The sequence below is a fragment of the Arachis hypogaea genome, chromosome 17 (genome assembly GCF_003086295.3).
Source record: "Arachis hypogaea cultivar Tifrunner chromosome 17, arahy.Tifrunner.gnm2.J5K5, whole genome shotgun sequence".
In the NCBI taxonomy this organism is placed as follows: Eukaryota; Viridiplantae; Streptophyta; class Magnoliopsida; order Fabales; family Fabaceae; genus Arachis; species Arachis hypogaea.
This window is the reverse complement of record NC_092052.1, coordinates 128672739-128689724: the sequence shown is the minus strand read 5'-3', so window position 1 is coordinate 128689724 and position 16986 is coordinate 128672739. Positions and strand designations below refer to the sequence as shown.

The 16986-nt window shown below is 30.2% G+C and overlaps 1 protein-coding gene across 2 annotated transcripts; it reads left to right on the top strand.

Annotated features, from left to right (window-relative positions):
- Positions 1-1121: 1121 nt before the first annotated feature.
- On the top strand, positions 1122-3447 carry LOC112766883 (probable trehalose-phosphate phosphatase J). 2 transcript variants are annotated; one of them, XM_025812787.3, is made up of 10 exons: positions 1123-1411; positions 1506-1646; positions 1732-1803; positions 2007-2099; positions 2199-2258; positions 2343-2444; positions 2540-2687; positions 2772-2842; positions 2938-3030; positions 3127-3447. In XM_025812787.3, exons 1-10 carry the CDS (start codon positions 1190-1192, stop codon positions 3178-3180), a joined length of 1056 nt encoding a protein of 351 aa, XP_025668572.1. In that variant the 5' UTR covers positions 1123-1189; the 3' UTR covers positions 3181-3447. The 2 variants fall into 2 exon arrangements, with proteins under 2 accessions (XP_025668571.1, XP_025668572.1); XM_025812786.3 differs by having other exon boundaries at positions 1122-1411; positions 2007-2258; positions 3127-3364.
- The last annotated feature ends 13539 nt before the right edge of the window (positions 3448-16986 follow it).

Sequence of the window (16986 nt, the reverse complement as noted above, 5' to 3'; positions counted from 1 at the left end):
TTTTGTAAACTTGATTTTGATAAAAAATAAGTTTGTGTTAAAGTGATTTATGTTTGGTAATCTTTATATCAAAATAGATTATAGTAAAATAAATATTGTTTGGATTATTACACTACTCAAAATTACTTTTAGATAAAAAATTACTAAAATAGACATCAACTTAAATAATTTTTTTTATATTATTCTATCATTTTAATTTAGATATTTAAATAGATATTATTAATTAATTTTATAATAAAATTAATATTTACTTACTAAAATAAAAATAATATATAAAAATTGGCAAAATATATTTTTATATCAAAAGCAAAAATAATATATAAAAAATATATCAAAATATACTTTATTAAATTATATTACTTATAATTTTATTAGTACTCTCGGTACTCTTTTATTTAATACTATTTTAAACTATAAATTTTAATTATTTATGAATTTATTTTTAGTTATAATTAATTTTTTATTTACTTTGTTCTTTTTAATGGACACAATAATTTATATTATAACAAAATTATAATAATAAATTAATATACAAAAATTATACTTACAAATTTTAACAAAGCCAATCAAAAATATTTTTTATACAAAATCAAAAGTAAAAATTTAATAAAAATATATAATTATATATTTGAAATATTTGAATACTAAAAAGACTGCAAACAAAGAAGTAAATAGTAAAATTGATAAGAAAAAAATAAATTCAATCTTAACGTTCTAAACGCAGAATCTACAATTTCTAATTTTTTATAAACTAAAGAAGAAACGTTCAATGGACTTAAACGTACTTTTCTTCTTTCTAACGTTAAACCAAACACACCTAATAATGATAAAATGCGAGAAGATGAGAGAACAAGAATAGAAGAAAATAAGCATAGGCGATGTGGGCCTAGTGAATTAGCATATTTAGTATAGTTGTGGAAAAGTACAAAGTTCCACGAAAAGAAGTGGTTGTTTCGTCGCTTTGTGCCGTATTAGCCAAGTTTATAAATTGACCAGCCAGTCCCAGTGAGACATACCAATACCAATTATTATTAATTTTATTATTAATTTTTTTCGTATTTTATTATTATTATTATTATTTAGGGGCAACTTTTTCTTTTATATAAAGAGTTACCGGCCATAGCCAGAAGGCATCACGTACCACAATCTGTTGTTTCTTTCTCTTCTTTCTTCTTAACTTCTTGGAAATATGAAGAATCATGAGAGTAATGTGGTAGGTCCTGATGTGATGTTAATTGCATTAGCAGCATCCATTCCAAATGCAGCAGTTCTTGGGGGCTTTCTCAATCTCTCTTCTTCACAGATCAAAGACACTAACAACTGGATTGATTCAATCAGAGCTTCTTCTCCAACTCGCACTAGATCATCTTCTTCTTCTTCCGATAACCAAGACAAAATTAATTCTTGGATGGTATATAACTAACACAACATCATCGATCATCTCTATCTGTTGTATATATACATATTCACTCAATTACATACTCTGTATTGATTGGTGCGTGCAGCTGTATCATCCTTCAGCGCTGAACATGTTTGATCAGATAGCATATAACATGAAAGGGAAGAAGATTGTAACCTTTCTTGACTACGATGGAACTCTGTCCCCTATTGTTGCCGATCCTGATAAAGCTTTCATGACAAAAAAGGTTCCTTCTTCTCATTACTTCCTTTTTCTTCTCATTCAATCCATTCACTTACTCACTCACTCTATCCGATTGGTTCTTGCTTCAGATGAGAGCCACGCTGAAGGACATAGCAAGGCATTTTCCCACCGCAATCGTCACCGGAAGGTGCAGAGACAAGGTACATTTTGTTTCTCAAAACTCAAAATAAGTTAATTTCATATGAAGTTGATAGCTGAGAGTCGTTAGATGACAATTTAGTCAAATTTGTAACGACTTTCAGCTATCAACATCACATAAAGTTAACTGCACATGAGTTTCCACCTATATATATATATATACACTTGTGTTGTTTGTTGATGGTTTCTGATATTCTACTTTCAGGTGTATAGCTTTGTGAAATTGGCACAACTTTACTACGCAGGAAGCCATGGAATGGACATAAAGGGTCCAACAAAAAGCCGAACTCCAAATAAAGTCAGTCATAACTTCTCTATCTATCTATCTATCGAGCCAATTAATTTACTGCTTCTTTTTTCTTACCTTGCTTGCTGTGATTTCATTCATTTGTTGCAGGGAAATGATAAAGCACTGCTTTGCCAACCTGCTAGTAAATTCCTGCCTATGATAGAAGAGGTTTCATTTGTTTCATTCTCCTTCCTTTTGTTTTCTAATTTTGATTTTCAATTTGAGTAAGTAAGTTAAGTGTGTCATTATCAGGTGTACAAGATCTTATTAGAAAAAACAAAGAGTGTCCCAGGGGCTAAGGTAGAGAACAACAAGTTTTGTTTGTCCGTTCACTTTCGTTGTGTTGACGAAAAGGTACTATAATTACAGTGACTCAACCTTATCAATTTTCATTTTTTAATTCTCCTAAACTATTTATTGATTGGTTACACCCTCTGTTTTTTCATCAGTGTTGGGCTGCATTGGCGGAACAAGTTAGATTGGTGCTCAATGAGTACCCAAAATTGAAGCTAACCCAAGGAAGAAAAGTGCTTGAGATCCGTCCAACCATTAAATGGGACAAGGGAAAAGCTCTTGAATTCTTGTTAGAATCACTTGGTCAGTACTCAGTACTAATAATTAATATTTCTTACATAATATGCATAATGCATCTATTCCAATTAACCATCACTTTCGTTATAGGATATGACAATTCCAATGACGTTTTCCCAATTTATATTGGCGATGATCGTACAGACGAGGATGCTTTTAAGGTAAAAATAAATAATCAAACTTATTATATTTGATTAATTAAACTACTTGTATTACATATCTAACTGACTTGTGTATATACCATAATCATCATCAGGTTTTGCGCAACAGAGGTCAAGGGATTGGGATTCTTGTTTCTAGAGTTCCAAAAGACACAGAAGCTTCATACACCTTGAAAGATCCAGCAGAGGCAAGTTCCAACAAATAATTATTATTTTATAAATCTAGTATTTTTTTTTTTGTATTATTGTGAATCTGATCATCATTGCCCAACCAATATCTTCAGGTTGAGCAATTTTTGCGGCGTCTAGTGCAATGGAAAAGATCTAGTACACAGTGACATACACCAACAAGTGCATAGAGAGAGATTTATTCCATGAGTATTATTATTATTATTATTGTAGATTACCTATTGAAGGAATATGATAATGATAGACAGCACCTCAAAATTTAATGAAGGTGGTGTATGAAATTGTATGTGTTAAAATCCAAATGAATGGATATATATGATGAGCATATTGTAATCCTTGTTGGCACGTTTGCATGCGCATGCGGATAGTGAAAGACAGATGTTTTATGGCGCAGTATGTAGTAGTAGTTGTTGCAATTTGGGGGCTGGGGGTCTCAATTGTACTTCTTACCCACTTATCGTATATCCCCATTTATATACTCAATTAAAAACCTCATTTACACTATCATCAATCACATAATATATAGTAATCCTTTTTATAATAATCATTCCATCTGTTAACATTATAACTTACAAATGTAACGAGCGCATAAAATTAGTTTTACATTCAAAAATTTAAAAAAACGTAAAAAATTTATAAAATAAGAGATTTATTAATTTGATATGCATAAAGTTAGTCATAAAAATTATGTAGTATTCTAAAACTATTTTCTTCTAAGAGTTAAATTGTTAAAATAAAACCATATAAGTATTTATTGATATATCTAATGTTATGGTAATGACAAATGTTGAGTGGTGTTCTAAATTATTAATTTGGAGGTGAATTGTGGCACAGGTTGGGGTTTGTTGGTACGAGACAGTAATCAAATGTAAAGAAAATAAAGTTATTGATATGAGTGAGGTTCTTTGGGAGTGTGGCTTATTCAGTTAGGTAACCAATGAAGTGAATGCTAGAGAAAATTGAAGATACCAAAGCCACGTGAAATCTAGAATTTGATGTATCTTACCCTCACTTCCACAAGCAGAGCCACATGTTAGAGTGAACACGTAACAGTTGTCAAGATTCTTATGGGCACTAGTTAAAATTAGGAAAAAAAAAAATATAGGAGACAACATTACTCCGCTAATATTGCAATTAATATTTATGTTTTGTTTGGCTGTGAAAAAAAATGGAAAGAAAAAAGGTTTTTTTTTTTTTTTATGTGTTTGGATCAAGAGAAAAAAAAGAGAGAAATTGAGAAGAGAAAAAATTTAAAATATGTAAAGTTACGTATATAACTTTATTCTTTATAGAAATATATAAAGACAAATTAGTAATTTCTCATTTCAACACTCTTTCTCCAAGTTTTCTTGCCTCTACTAAGCAAAAAATAATTTTTTTTGTGGGACTGGGACCTAGGGTGAATTTTCTCTTCTCTGCTATTATTATTTGTGTCATCCAAATAAAGTAAAAATCTATTTTCTTGCCATTTTCTCTCCCTACAATTTTTTTCTTTCTATTTTCTTTTGTTCCAAATATAACATTAACAATGAAAAGAATTGAAACTCGTACAAATAAAAATATTAAAAACTCAATTAGAAAATTCAATTAGAAAAAACATTGAAAATTTAAACTCAATAAAAGTATAAAAATTTATTTTTAATGGATTTTATACTGAATTTATTTATCAACATACTATATCATTAACTGAAATTGACTATTATAATATTGATTTCTTAGTATTATTTTTAAAAATATCCTAATACTAAAAAAAAATACTCTTATGAACTATATATATAAATATAAGAACGGATGCATATATATTATTGTGGAGGCAAATGTCTTCACAAATATTTTCAAAATATACGAAAATATATATATGTGTCCCATTATAAAATTATGTTTGTTTCTATATCAAAATAAAAATTAATTTATTAAATTTTGTGTCAAAAAATTATTTTGTTAAATGGATTTAACTATTTTGTATACTAAAAACACCTTTTAAAAGTATAATCATATTTTTTTAAAGTTTTTAATATATTCAATGTTTTAAAAATATAAAAAGTTTATCTTTCAATTACTTTTAATAAAATATTCTTCTATAATATTATTAAAATGTGTTTTTAAGGCATACATTAGCAAAATCTATATATTAAATCTATTTAATAAAAAATAGAAGATTGTTATACTATTCACTTGGTAAACTTATTTAGTTGAAGTTTATATTTTTGAGTTTTTTTTTTCTACTCAACTTTAATATTTATTTATTAATAATAAACTACATATGTATTTTGATTATTAATTCTCAAACATAGATTGAATTAAAAATTAAAAATTATAAATTATTTATAATTGAGCTGAAATAATAAAATATTTTGTACTCCTATCAATCTATCTAACTTTACTATGACTATTATTATTATTATTTGAAATCAGTTTTGGTCTTTGTTTTATTAAATAATTTAATAATTTTATGTAATTTATAAAATACATAATGAAAATATGAAGAATTTGGCATATTTTTTTTTACAATAACTTTCATCATACATAATTCACAAAAAAAATTATGTTTCACTATTCTAAAGACTCGAATAAAATACTTTTTAGTTAGAAGATATTTCATTTACTATCTTAATTAACCTCATATATACTATTATTACATGTGTTTAATTTATAAAAATGTTGGATTAATAGTGACCTTAACACTTATTAATATGCTGATATTGATAATTAAAGATTTTTCAATAATTTTTATTTTCGTATTATTTAATGTATATACTTTGATATGTTAATACAAAAACGTTGTATTATTTTTATGTAGTATATATTTGTTCCTACTACTCAAAATTTTTAGATTCCTCACTGTATGGTTTATATCTTCTAGTAATGATTTAAGTATATATTATGATAAATTGTTAATAATTTTTTATATTTAAATTGGACAAAAAACTTTAGAAAAAGTGAAAAGAAAATCAGTTTTTGTTTTCCTAATAATTAAAAAATACTAATAAATAAACAAGTAGTACTCTTATAACCAAATTTCAATTAAGTCTCTAAATAGTTATTGGGTTATTTTAATAACAAAAATGCAGAAATTCTATGAAATAAATACATAAATTTCTTATAAAAAGCACACTTTTTTCTTTTGGAAAAATCACATTTTTTTAAATAGAATAATTTTTAACTAAAACACTGAATTATTATGTACAAATAACATAATACGAAGAAAAAAAGAAGAAACGAGTTTAAAGATGAAAAAAAAAAGAGAAAAAGAAGAAGGAAAAGAAAAATGTAAGAACAAGTAAAAGAGAAAAAAAAAAAAGACTTTTTTATAAATATGTGTGTGTCCTTGGTTTTGATATTTTTGTATTAAGCTTTTGTTTTGGATTTATCCATAAGAAGCTAGCTAGTGTAGAAACTTGATGATTTGTTATCCATATTTTCAACTCGTACGGAAGATGAATGACTAATGAACTTTGTTGACACTTTAAACTTTGGAATCATTATTATTAATCCAAACTTACTGTTTAATTTATTAAATATTGGGGCAATTCCTACCTTAGTTAGCACTAGTACAGTTAGTTGGATTGCTCAATAATAGCAAAAATAAAAGGTCTATAGTTTTACACGCATATCATCCCTATATATAATCATGACTCAGGTGTCGTATATATTATTGTAATATATATAGCTAGCCTAATAAATCCAACTAAACCCAAAAAGATAAAAGAAAAAGAAAGAAGGTACAAGTGTATGTGACAATGCAAACAAATTAATTTCACATAATTGATTGTCTACACAGAAAGCTTTGTAATTTATGCTTTTATGTTAATCTTTCTTGATCAAAATGTAATAATTGTTGTTCAAGGGACTTATAAATTCAAGCTTTTAGGTAGCGTTTGGTGGAGAAACAAAGAAAAAATTAAGATTGAGAGACAGAGATTAAGAAACAGAAATTGAAATAAATCTCAGTATTCTGTTTGGTGCAAAGTGAGAGACAGAAATTGAAACAAGAATGAAACTCTAATTTAATTTGCACAGAGGATAAAATTAGAATTAATTAATTGAAAATTTCAGTCTCCATCTCTAAAAATTTTAGTCTTCTGTGTCCTTATTTTTTGGAGGTACTGAAATATTAAAATTTTGGAGATAGAAATAGAAAATTTAGTACTAATCTCTAAACTAATAAATATGATATTGAATTTCAGTCTCTCAATCTCCATTTCAGTACCTCAAAATAAACGTTACCCTAATTACTAGAGCAATTAAAGGTACCATGTGTCAAGCTGGGAAACTGTGATTATGGCGTGTATTATTTATCATTATGCATGCATGTTTCTCTCTTTGGATAGAAAACCCTTTTCCCTTTACCCTTAATTATTCACTGCATTACCAAACTAGCTAATAAGACAATAAAAATGTTAAAGGGGTAATGATAATAACCCTATATATTTATGCTACTATATGCTATATGCTATATGCTATGCTCATCATTCATTCATAAAGCTGTTAAAGATGCTTATTCCATTATTGCGCCCCCCACAAGTACAATCCTAATCCATATATGGTCATGGTGCTATGAACATAGACACAGGGAATTAGAAGTGAATGGAGGAGATATACTCTTAACTCTTGATTATATTGTTAAAAAGATATAATTATTTATTTGTAATTTTTTATTAATTTAATAAATTTTTAAAAATAATGTTATTATCATATAGCATTAGAATTTTTATGATCGAAAAATTTAGAATTCAATCTTTATTAAATTATAAAAAAAAAATTTAACATAAGATAAATTAAAAATAAAAATAAAACATATGCATAAATTCAAACAAATTTAAAAATTTTTGTTTACAAAAAATATATTAAAAATATAATTATTATTGCTAGCCATCTCTGCTTAGTGCTTATCTTCAATCTTTTGTAAGATGAAAACTTAGAAAACTAAAGGAAATATTAATATACATATATAAGCATAAGGATAACTAAGAAAAATCTTTAGTATATGTGATCCTAAGAGTACATTTTTTATTTATATATAGTATATTTAAATATGTGTTAATAAGAATAGTATTCAAGTACCTTAATTTCTTAATTTTTAATATATATGCATGCATGCATGGATGGATGGGAACCATCACAGGGAGCCAGAAACTCTAAATCTGAAGCATGTATAAGACACAGGTCATAAAGCTAAAGAGAATTGAAGATCTGATGTGATAATAAAATAATTATTATTAATAAGTGAAGCATATGTTACGGCAGAGGATTGGTGTTGTTTTAATTTCTAATTACCAATGCAATAACTTACAAATATATAGTAATAATTAACAATAATTTAAAGTCCGATCTATCCTTGTCTAGTTATTAGGATATTAATTAATTAAAACTAGATATAGATTCTTAAATTGCTCATAGAAAATCATTGGGCAGCAAGATATGAGAGAGCCCACCTCAAATGAAATATCACCAAAGTGGGTATATCAAGATATATAGCAATATTTTTATGTTACATATAACTAATAAGGGATCTGATCTATAGTTTAATTAATGGGTTCATTATTATTAATTTTTCAAAGGGTTAGGTGTGTGAAAGGGAAGCCCACTACTTTTGTGAATCTCTTATGGATGGTTGAAAGAGGAGTTGGAATCCACTCAAAGTGCTTTGATTTGAAGAAGACATTGGGATTCTTAATGGGGACACCAAACATGGTTCCAAGAACACCCCATCCTCCATGCCTTCAAATAATATTTAATATCATACGTGTAAAGATAGGATGCACTTAGATTCAGTTTCCATCATTGGTGCCTTAAACTCAAATTAAGTTAAGTCTTAGAAGCTCAATTATTGGTACAAAACCACCACTACTTCGACTCATGAATAATTCATCCCACTACTACTCTCATTATATATATACCCTAAAGTTTATCAGCTTTAACTTATGTCTCTACCATATTTATGTATAAAGTACCAAAAGTCTTATTCTAATATCTCCATAACTTGCTCTAGTTTTATTCACGCTCTTCGAGATTTCGGAGTTATATTCAGAGATTCATATTTGAGGTCAAATTTAAGAGAGAGAGAAACCGTTGAGAGCCATCATGTCATAGTTTACATTAGAATTAATATCAATGTAAGGGAAAAAAAATTTTAAAATTCTTAAATATAAGAATATTTAAAATTTAATTAAAAAATATTTATATCTAAACTTAACAAAAGTTCATTTTTGGTGAGTTTGATACTGGATTTGTTTGATAATCTACTAATAGTAAATTCGTTGAAATTGGCTGTTATAATATTAATTTTCTAGCGTTACTCATGAATTAATATATTAAATATAACATTGTAATATAATTTAAAATATAAAAATATCTAATTTAATAGAAATTTTAAAAATTAATTGACTTGTTCAAAAATCATAATTTATGAATCTTTTAAAAGTTAAACTAAAATTGTAACTACATTGATCGAGGGTAAAAGATAAAAATATAGATATGAGAGATTATTAAGAAATAACAAAAATACTATTTATATATTAAAATTAATTATTATGTAATTATGTTTAGGATAAAATATTAAATTGATTCTCCTACATTTAGGTCTAATTTTATTTTGATTCTTAAGGTTTAAAGTGTTCTATTTAAATTCAAAAAAAAAAAAAATTATTTAGCTTCAATATAATCCTGCTATGAAGTCAATGTTAAATAATTAACGTTACCGTTCCACCAAATCTTAATATGCTCTCCTGAAGAAGAGGTAAATTCGAGAGCCACAAGATCAGCAGCGGATCTGTGTGCCACTGGCATTAGTTCAAGCATATAGAGAACATCGTCGCGAATTCGCTTTCCATGGGAAAGTTTGTCGGTGGCGACGACTACAAGGCCATCGTCACTTCTACCGTGGAGAACTCTCCTCGTTAATTATTTAACATTGACTTCACAGCAGGACTATATTAAAACTAAATGAATTTTTTTTGGATTCAAATAAAATATTTTAAACTTTATGAATCAAAATAGAATTAGATTCAAACGTAAAATACCAATTTAATACTTTATCTTTATTTATAAATATATGTATAATTTAACTTTTTTTAATATGTAGCTAATATGATTGAAAAAATAAACCCTAGTCATCTAATTTTGTATTATACATACACACATACATGCAGTGGAGGGATATTTACACTTATATATATATACACGCCCTTGTGTTATTAGTTGGAGTTGGAGTATAATCTTTTTATTATGCGCGCAATAAAGCACACCTGAAGAGAAAGTTTTAATTTAATGCAAGCTCTAGAACACACTCGGCGCCTCCATAAGTTGACAAATCAAACCCATACTTAAAAAAATATGCCCTTATATATTAGGTTCCTGTGACCTAAACACTTAGCTGCTCTTAATTAATTGTTTACTCCTATGATTTGCTCTAATAATTAATAAGTTAATTAGCCATGTCCACGTGGTTCTCTGTAAACCAATACAAGTATATATATACATAATTACATACTTTGATCTACTCCATAATAATGAATCCCCATTGTTGTGTATGTGTCTGCTTCTAGCGTAGGATACCATTGGTCCCCGCCTAGAGGGTCGAGCATAATATATATGTGTTTGATTCCATAGATTATAATAATAGTAAGAAGCATCGTACGGTGTTATAAGGTGGGAATTGAATAATTGAATTAATTAAAGTATGATTATGATCGAACAGTTGCTGTTGTTGGAGGGAGCAAAATGGTTAGTGTTTTTGATAATGCATAATTGCATATTTGGAAGGGTTATTGCTGGGATCTAGCCCATCATCAATGTTGGTTAGAAGGACAGGTGTGAAACAGAATTTTAGTTAGCTATAAACAAATTTCATCCATTAAAATATATTCTAATAAAGTCATATTAATTAGCTATTTAAAACAAATATGTATGTATTGCATGTGAGTTAGAATCTAAAGGTGAATACTTTTTTTTTAATCAACTTGTGTTAGTCGAGTGGTCAGGTCACTCGTCCGTTTAAGTAAGTGTCGAGGGTTCGAATCCCACTTTGTGCATGCAGCAACCCATTAGCCAGCGACAGACCCTTAAATAGAGCTCCGATCCGCGACGGATTAGGAAATACCGTGGACAACAAAAAAAAGGCGAATACTTTTTAACTTTTTATTTTGTTTAAAATTTTTACTTTTGAATGTCCAAACTCAATGTACGCATGTTGTCCATGCTGTATATTAACTTTGATGGAAAGATTTATAAGACCTGAACTTGATTTCTTTTAGATATTTTATTGGAAATTTTCAGGTAAAATCTAGAACTCTAGAAGACTCCTTTCTTTTAAGGGATTTCTCAGCAAATTCATGTGAAAGGGAATATAACAATAATATTGTTTGGCATTCACTTTTCACTATGTCTTAGAAATTGGGTGGATCTATTGGAGCCTAAATTTTATAAGAGAATATTAGAATTTATCCGATTCAATTTAATTGGGCCATTTACAGATGTTTATGCTTACAATCAAATTTCATGTTTTTAAGTGTTTATTTCTAAGTGTAAAGTGAGTATATTATAATTTTTATATCTCTAAAAGGTATAATTTTTAAAATATTTGTAAGAATGAAATATTTTTCACTTTCTTAAGTTAAGTTTTGAAATAAGTAAAGTCTACTCAATATTTTTTTATGCCATGCATTATGTTCTCTGTCTTTCGTTTCCGAAGTTTAAGGTGTGAGTAGTAAAAAAAAAATAATAATAAAATGAATAACATTCTCTTATATTTTTGTAATTTTGTTAATAGTCTAATAACTAACTAATTACTATTAACTTATAGGACTGAGTCATAGCATATGTTGATGTGAAGCCTTTTTTTTTTGTTGGTTATCTTGATTTTGAGCCACTACCTGATGTGATTTCAGTTTTCTTTTTTTTTTTTTTGAAAAATCTCTTAACCTTTTTTTTTTGTGAGAAAATGGGACTAACATCCAAAAAGATTAAATACAAACTAAATGGGGTAAAGAAGCTCCTATAATATTATCAAAAAGAAGATTTACTATCTCTCTCAAAGGAGTATCCTAAAAGTGTAATCCTGGTTCTAGAGTTAAATATTTTTGCGCTAGACAATCTGCACATCTATTGTCTTCTCTATAAATATTTACAAAATAAATTTCCCAATCTTTTTTCCTACATTATTGGATACTTCTAAGAAAAGCGTTGGGATGATTGGCTAAAATTTTGTTTCCATTCAAACTTGTGATCACTACTCTAGAATCACACTTAACAATTATTCTTCTTAATCCCAAAGTCCAAACTATTTTGAGTCTCTAATAAATTCCTCAAAGTTCTGCCTTGTATGTTGTACAGTCCCCAATATAATAGAAAAATTTTCTTATCTATATGCATTCATGGTTCCCAATGAGTCCCCCATATCCAGCTTTCTTTGATTCATTGTGTCTTGAACCATCAGTGTTTAGTGTCACCCAATTTTAGATAGGAGGGTTCTACTTTATATGTTTTTTCACCTTTTTGTTTGAAAATGCTCTGTTTGCTTCTCTTTTCAAACGCTTCATTTATCTCCTGTATTTTTTTCAATATCTCGCAGTGAGGTTGGGGTGGTCTTTCATAACCATGTTCATGTATTTTTCTGTTCCTCCAATTCCACATTTTTCAGATTGCTGTGTTGAAAGTTGTAACACCCTATTACCCTAAGTCTTACCTCTAGCCGTAAAGCGAATGACAACAAAGCGTCACAACAGTTTTAAAGCTCATGCAGTAGTAAATATAGAAGGAAATACTAATACTAGAAGCCTGATGAAGAAATATAGCCCAGAGACATAGAAACAGAGATACAATGCAGAAACGTTCCTCACGATAACAAAACACGTAAGGGCACAAGATACAACACAAGACATGATATAATAATAATGATCAAGATAGATATATATAAGTATGATAGTCACAAAAACTCTAGTCGTAGCCGCAGAGTTTAGGCTGACTAGTTACAAACAGACAATACATAGTTTTTAAGTTAAAGCACCTTATACCACTTATCTCTCAAGTAAGCCTCTAAGGCAATAAAGTATAAAATACAAAAGGTTAGAGAATAACTACAACAAAATTAAAGTAAAATAAAGCATAAGAAAGGTCATCATCCGCTCTGTCACCATATCCACAAACTCACCGAGGTGGGTTGCGACCTGCATATGAAAAATAACAACAACATATGGTATGAGAATTAGAGGTTCTTAGTATGGTAACAGTGCCCATTATATAAGATATAAATTTCCGGGACGCCAAAGGCAATCCTAAAACTTCCCTTTGATATACATATTCAAGATTAATAAAATAAATAACTTAAACCATAAACGATAAACAGGGTTATCTAAACTTAGAGGATTTCTAATTAATACCAATCGCACCGCTGTATCCCACAGCCTTCGCCAACCTAACCTCTGTGCGATCCCATCGCCATCGCCTTCTGATCCTCCTCAATGCCAGTAAAACACATTTAATGCAAACAAGTAAAGCACAAATAGTATACATATATATCAGGTAAATCAACTAACATTTAGACATGTTATTCAAATAGGCATAACTCAAATAATCAAAGAAAGCAAACATGTAAAAGATGCATATGATGAATGACTATCCTATTTGGCTCGTGATATCACTTGTTGGTTCAAAATGCCAACCCGACACATCCCCGGGATGTCGCCTTTCTGCCATGACCAGGAATATAGTGTCCTGCTCACTCTTTCTTTATCTTGCGCCCCGCGAGTTATAGTGCCCGACACACTCTTTCGGGTTATAGTGTCCGAGTTCACTCTGGCGGCAGAAAGGTTATGTGAGCGGGAGACTGCCACAGCCCTCACATCTCAACGTAGGCGGGCGACTGCCTCGACCCCTACGCCGGCACCGCTACCTAGACAAGCGGGAGACTGCCCAGCCCTTACATCCGAAAATAGGCGGGAGACTGCCACAGCCCCTATGACAGAGAACAATGCGTCTCACACTCATATAAACAATCTCATCATCCAGCCTCAATATCACAAGTTCATCATCAACCCGACTCCCCATCAATTCACATGACAACTCTATCCAACTGACATACCAAGCTTAAGTCATCGTCTTCTAAACTCATGCATAAATTACCAATTTAAGTCACCAACCCACCGCTATTAGTCTTAGGACCTAATTACTAGGTAGTAATCTTAAACAGCAGTTTAAAAAAGTTTAGAAAGTTAGATAACCCTTAAAAAATGAAGAAAAATCATTTTTTCAGCAAAACAGGGGCTGTGCGTACACACCCCCTGCCGTGCGTATGCACGCGTTAAAAAAGTGAGGGTTGCGTACACGACTCCTCTCTCGCATACGCGAGACTCCTAACCCAAGAGGAATTCCCGCGTCGCATGTTAAAACTCGCATATGCAATAGCCAAAATTCACATGCTCGCGTACGCAACATAGTACCCACGTACGCGAGACTCCCATGCAGTGGAGAATGCCTGCGTCGCGTGTACATGTTCGCGTACGCATGCTGCATCAAACTCAGAAAGATTTTAATGCTGTAGAATTTTAGTTTTAAACACCAAACATTAAACGCTCATAACTTCCTCTACAAAACTCCATTTTCCTCAAACTTTATACCATTTTAAAGCTCTTTAAACCATCTTCAATTTAAAACAATATCAAACCAATTTCAAAAATTGAGGCTCAAGTTATGATCCACTAAAGTTTACTAAAAACAGATTTTTACCAAAAGAGACAATTCTCTAGTTTTCCAAAACTTCAAAACCAACCCAACTCAAAACATACTCAAAACAACCCAAAATCCACAATAGACACTTCCCAATCATTTATCAATTACCTAACTATCAAAACCATTTAATACTCACCTCATCCAACTTAAAGTTCAACCTAGATTCACACCAAAGTTCCTCAATACCACTATTTAATATTTCCAACAATCATGAATGTTACATATATCAAATCTTTCATCCAATTAGCCCCATTATCATCAATCAATTCATTCAATTCATCAAATCTCCTCAATAATTTGTTTTCAACATGAACCACAATAATATATAATCAATATTATCATCAACATTCGTCTTCAAACATCAACACGCACCACCACAACTCATCAAAGTCATCATAATCATCAATAATCATTATCTACCAACATATATATATAAAACCCTATATCATGAAAAACAACAAGAATTAAAGCTAGGATTTATGAACTCAATGGTTTAGTGATATCTTACCTTGTCCAATGAGTTTTGGAGTAAAACCCACTACTCACCCAAGCTAGATTACACCTAAACAATAAGAACACAAAGAAACTCAACAACCCAAATTCAAAAATGACATAGGGTAGAGAAATTAAGCTTGAAAATTAGTTTTTTTTTAACTTTGATTAGTTAGAAAAAAAGAGCTCGGCGAGAGCTTCGCGTGGCGGTAAATCGTTCGTCAATCTGCACACCGTAACTCAAGATATGGCCAAAAGAAGGAGATGATGAATAATGTCAATGGTGGACACTCCTCTCTCTCAATCTCACGTTCCTCTCTCCCTCTTGTGCTGAAAATAAGCTTTCTTGGCTCATTTATGACTTTATATATGTTGAGTTTGGGCCCGAATTGAGCCTGGTTCAACCGCCTAGCGTTTTTGGTCCGTTTAGCCCAACTTTGGACCAAAATATTTAGAATTAGCGTCCGGTTTGCTATTCCAAATATTTTTCTAAGATTTCTATTGTTTTATTCTCTCTCACGTAGTACCGTACAGACTTAAGCCAGTACTATCGGCTAATCTACCGGTATGCACTTTTACGCAAATTCTTTTTTTAGAAGAAAACATTTTCTCACTCAGAAAAATTCACTAAATGCAAATCTCACCTTCGTATTTAAAAAAAGACATTTTTATACTTTCGAACCTATTCCGGGCAAATAAATTATTCTATTCTATTAAGTAGTTTTACGTAAAAACTCCGGTTCTTAAAAAAGGTCCATCCAATTGTTACATTCGTCTCTACCGAGTTGTTCTTTTAAATTCATCTCAACCTATATTTTAAGATTGGCTTCAAAAAAATGTTGCATGCATCTCGGATTAATGAGATTAATCCAAATTGGGGCTATTTTACAGCAATCCCTCAAAGCATGCAAAATATCATTTTCCTAGTTTGGGCAAAATGCACAATCTCCTCGTCCACCAAACAGCTTCCCCTTCTTCTAATTTGTGAAGATGCGGCCGTGCATAAACCTCCACATAAAAGTCTTAGCTTTTTTGAGCCTTCTACTTTCACATGGTGGTCTAGGTAATGGTTGTGAGTTGATTCCATTTTACTAGGGCTTTGAAGGTGGCGGTTATGGAGAATGTTCCATTATCTGAATGGGTCCAACCTTGTCGATCATCTCTGCTGCTACTTCTCGGAGGAAGGAGGGCAACGATTTTCAGGCAGGTATGTTTTAAGTTTCATCATGTTCCAATCTTCTCTTTTATCGCTCCAATCTCTCACTGTGCTTTCCCATCAACATCAATTTGGATGGCAAAATTTTACAGGATTTCAGCCCCTTCAACCCAATTGTCATGCCAAAAATTCTTTGTTGCTCTATTTTCAACAAAAGAGATGGTATGGTATGAAATTTTGGCCAAAATTTGACGAGTTTCTTCCACAGGTTAAAAATTGATTTTCTAGTTGAAGGTGTAGCTGTGAATGTGTTTCCATTATTATATTTTTTACTGAAATTTTGAGTCCATAAGGCATTTGGGTCTTCTTTTAATTACCAAATGAACTTGTATAAAAAAGTCTCATTCATTGACTCCAAATTCTTGAGTTCTAAGCCTCCATCATGTTTTGGTAAATATAGGGTTTTCCAACTGATTGCATGCAGTCTTCTTTTATCTTCTGTGTCTGTCCATATGAAATTTTTCTGTGCCTTCTCTATCTCTTTGCAAATAGCTTTGGAAACTCTATCGTGTTGCATGTC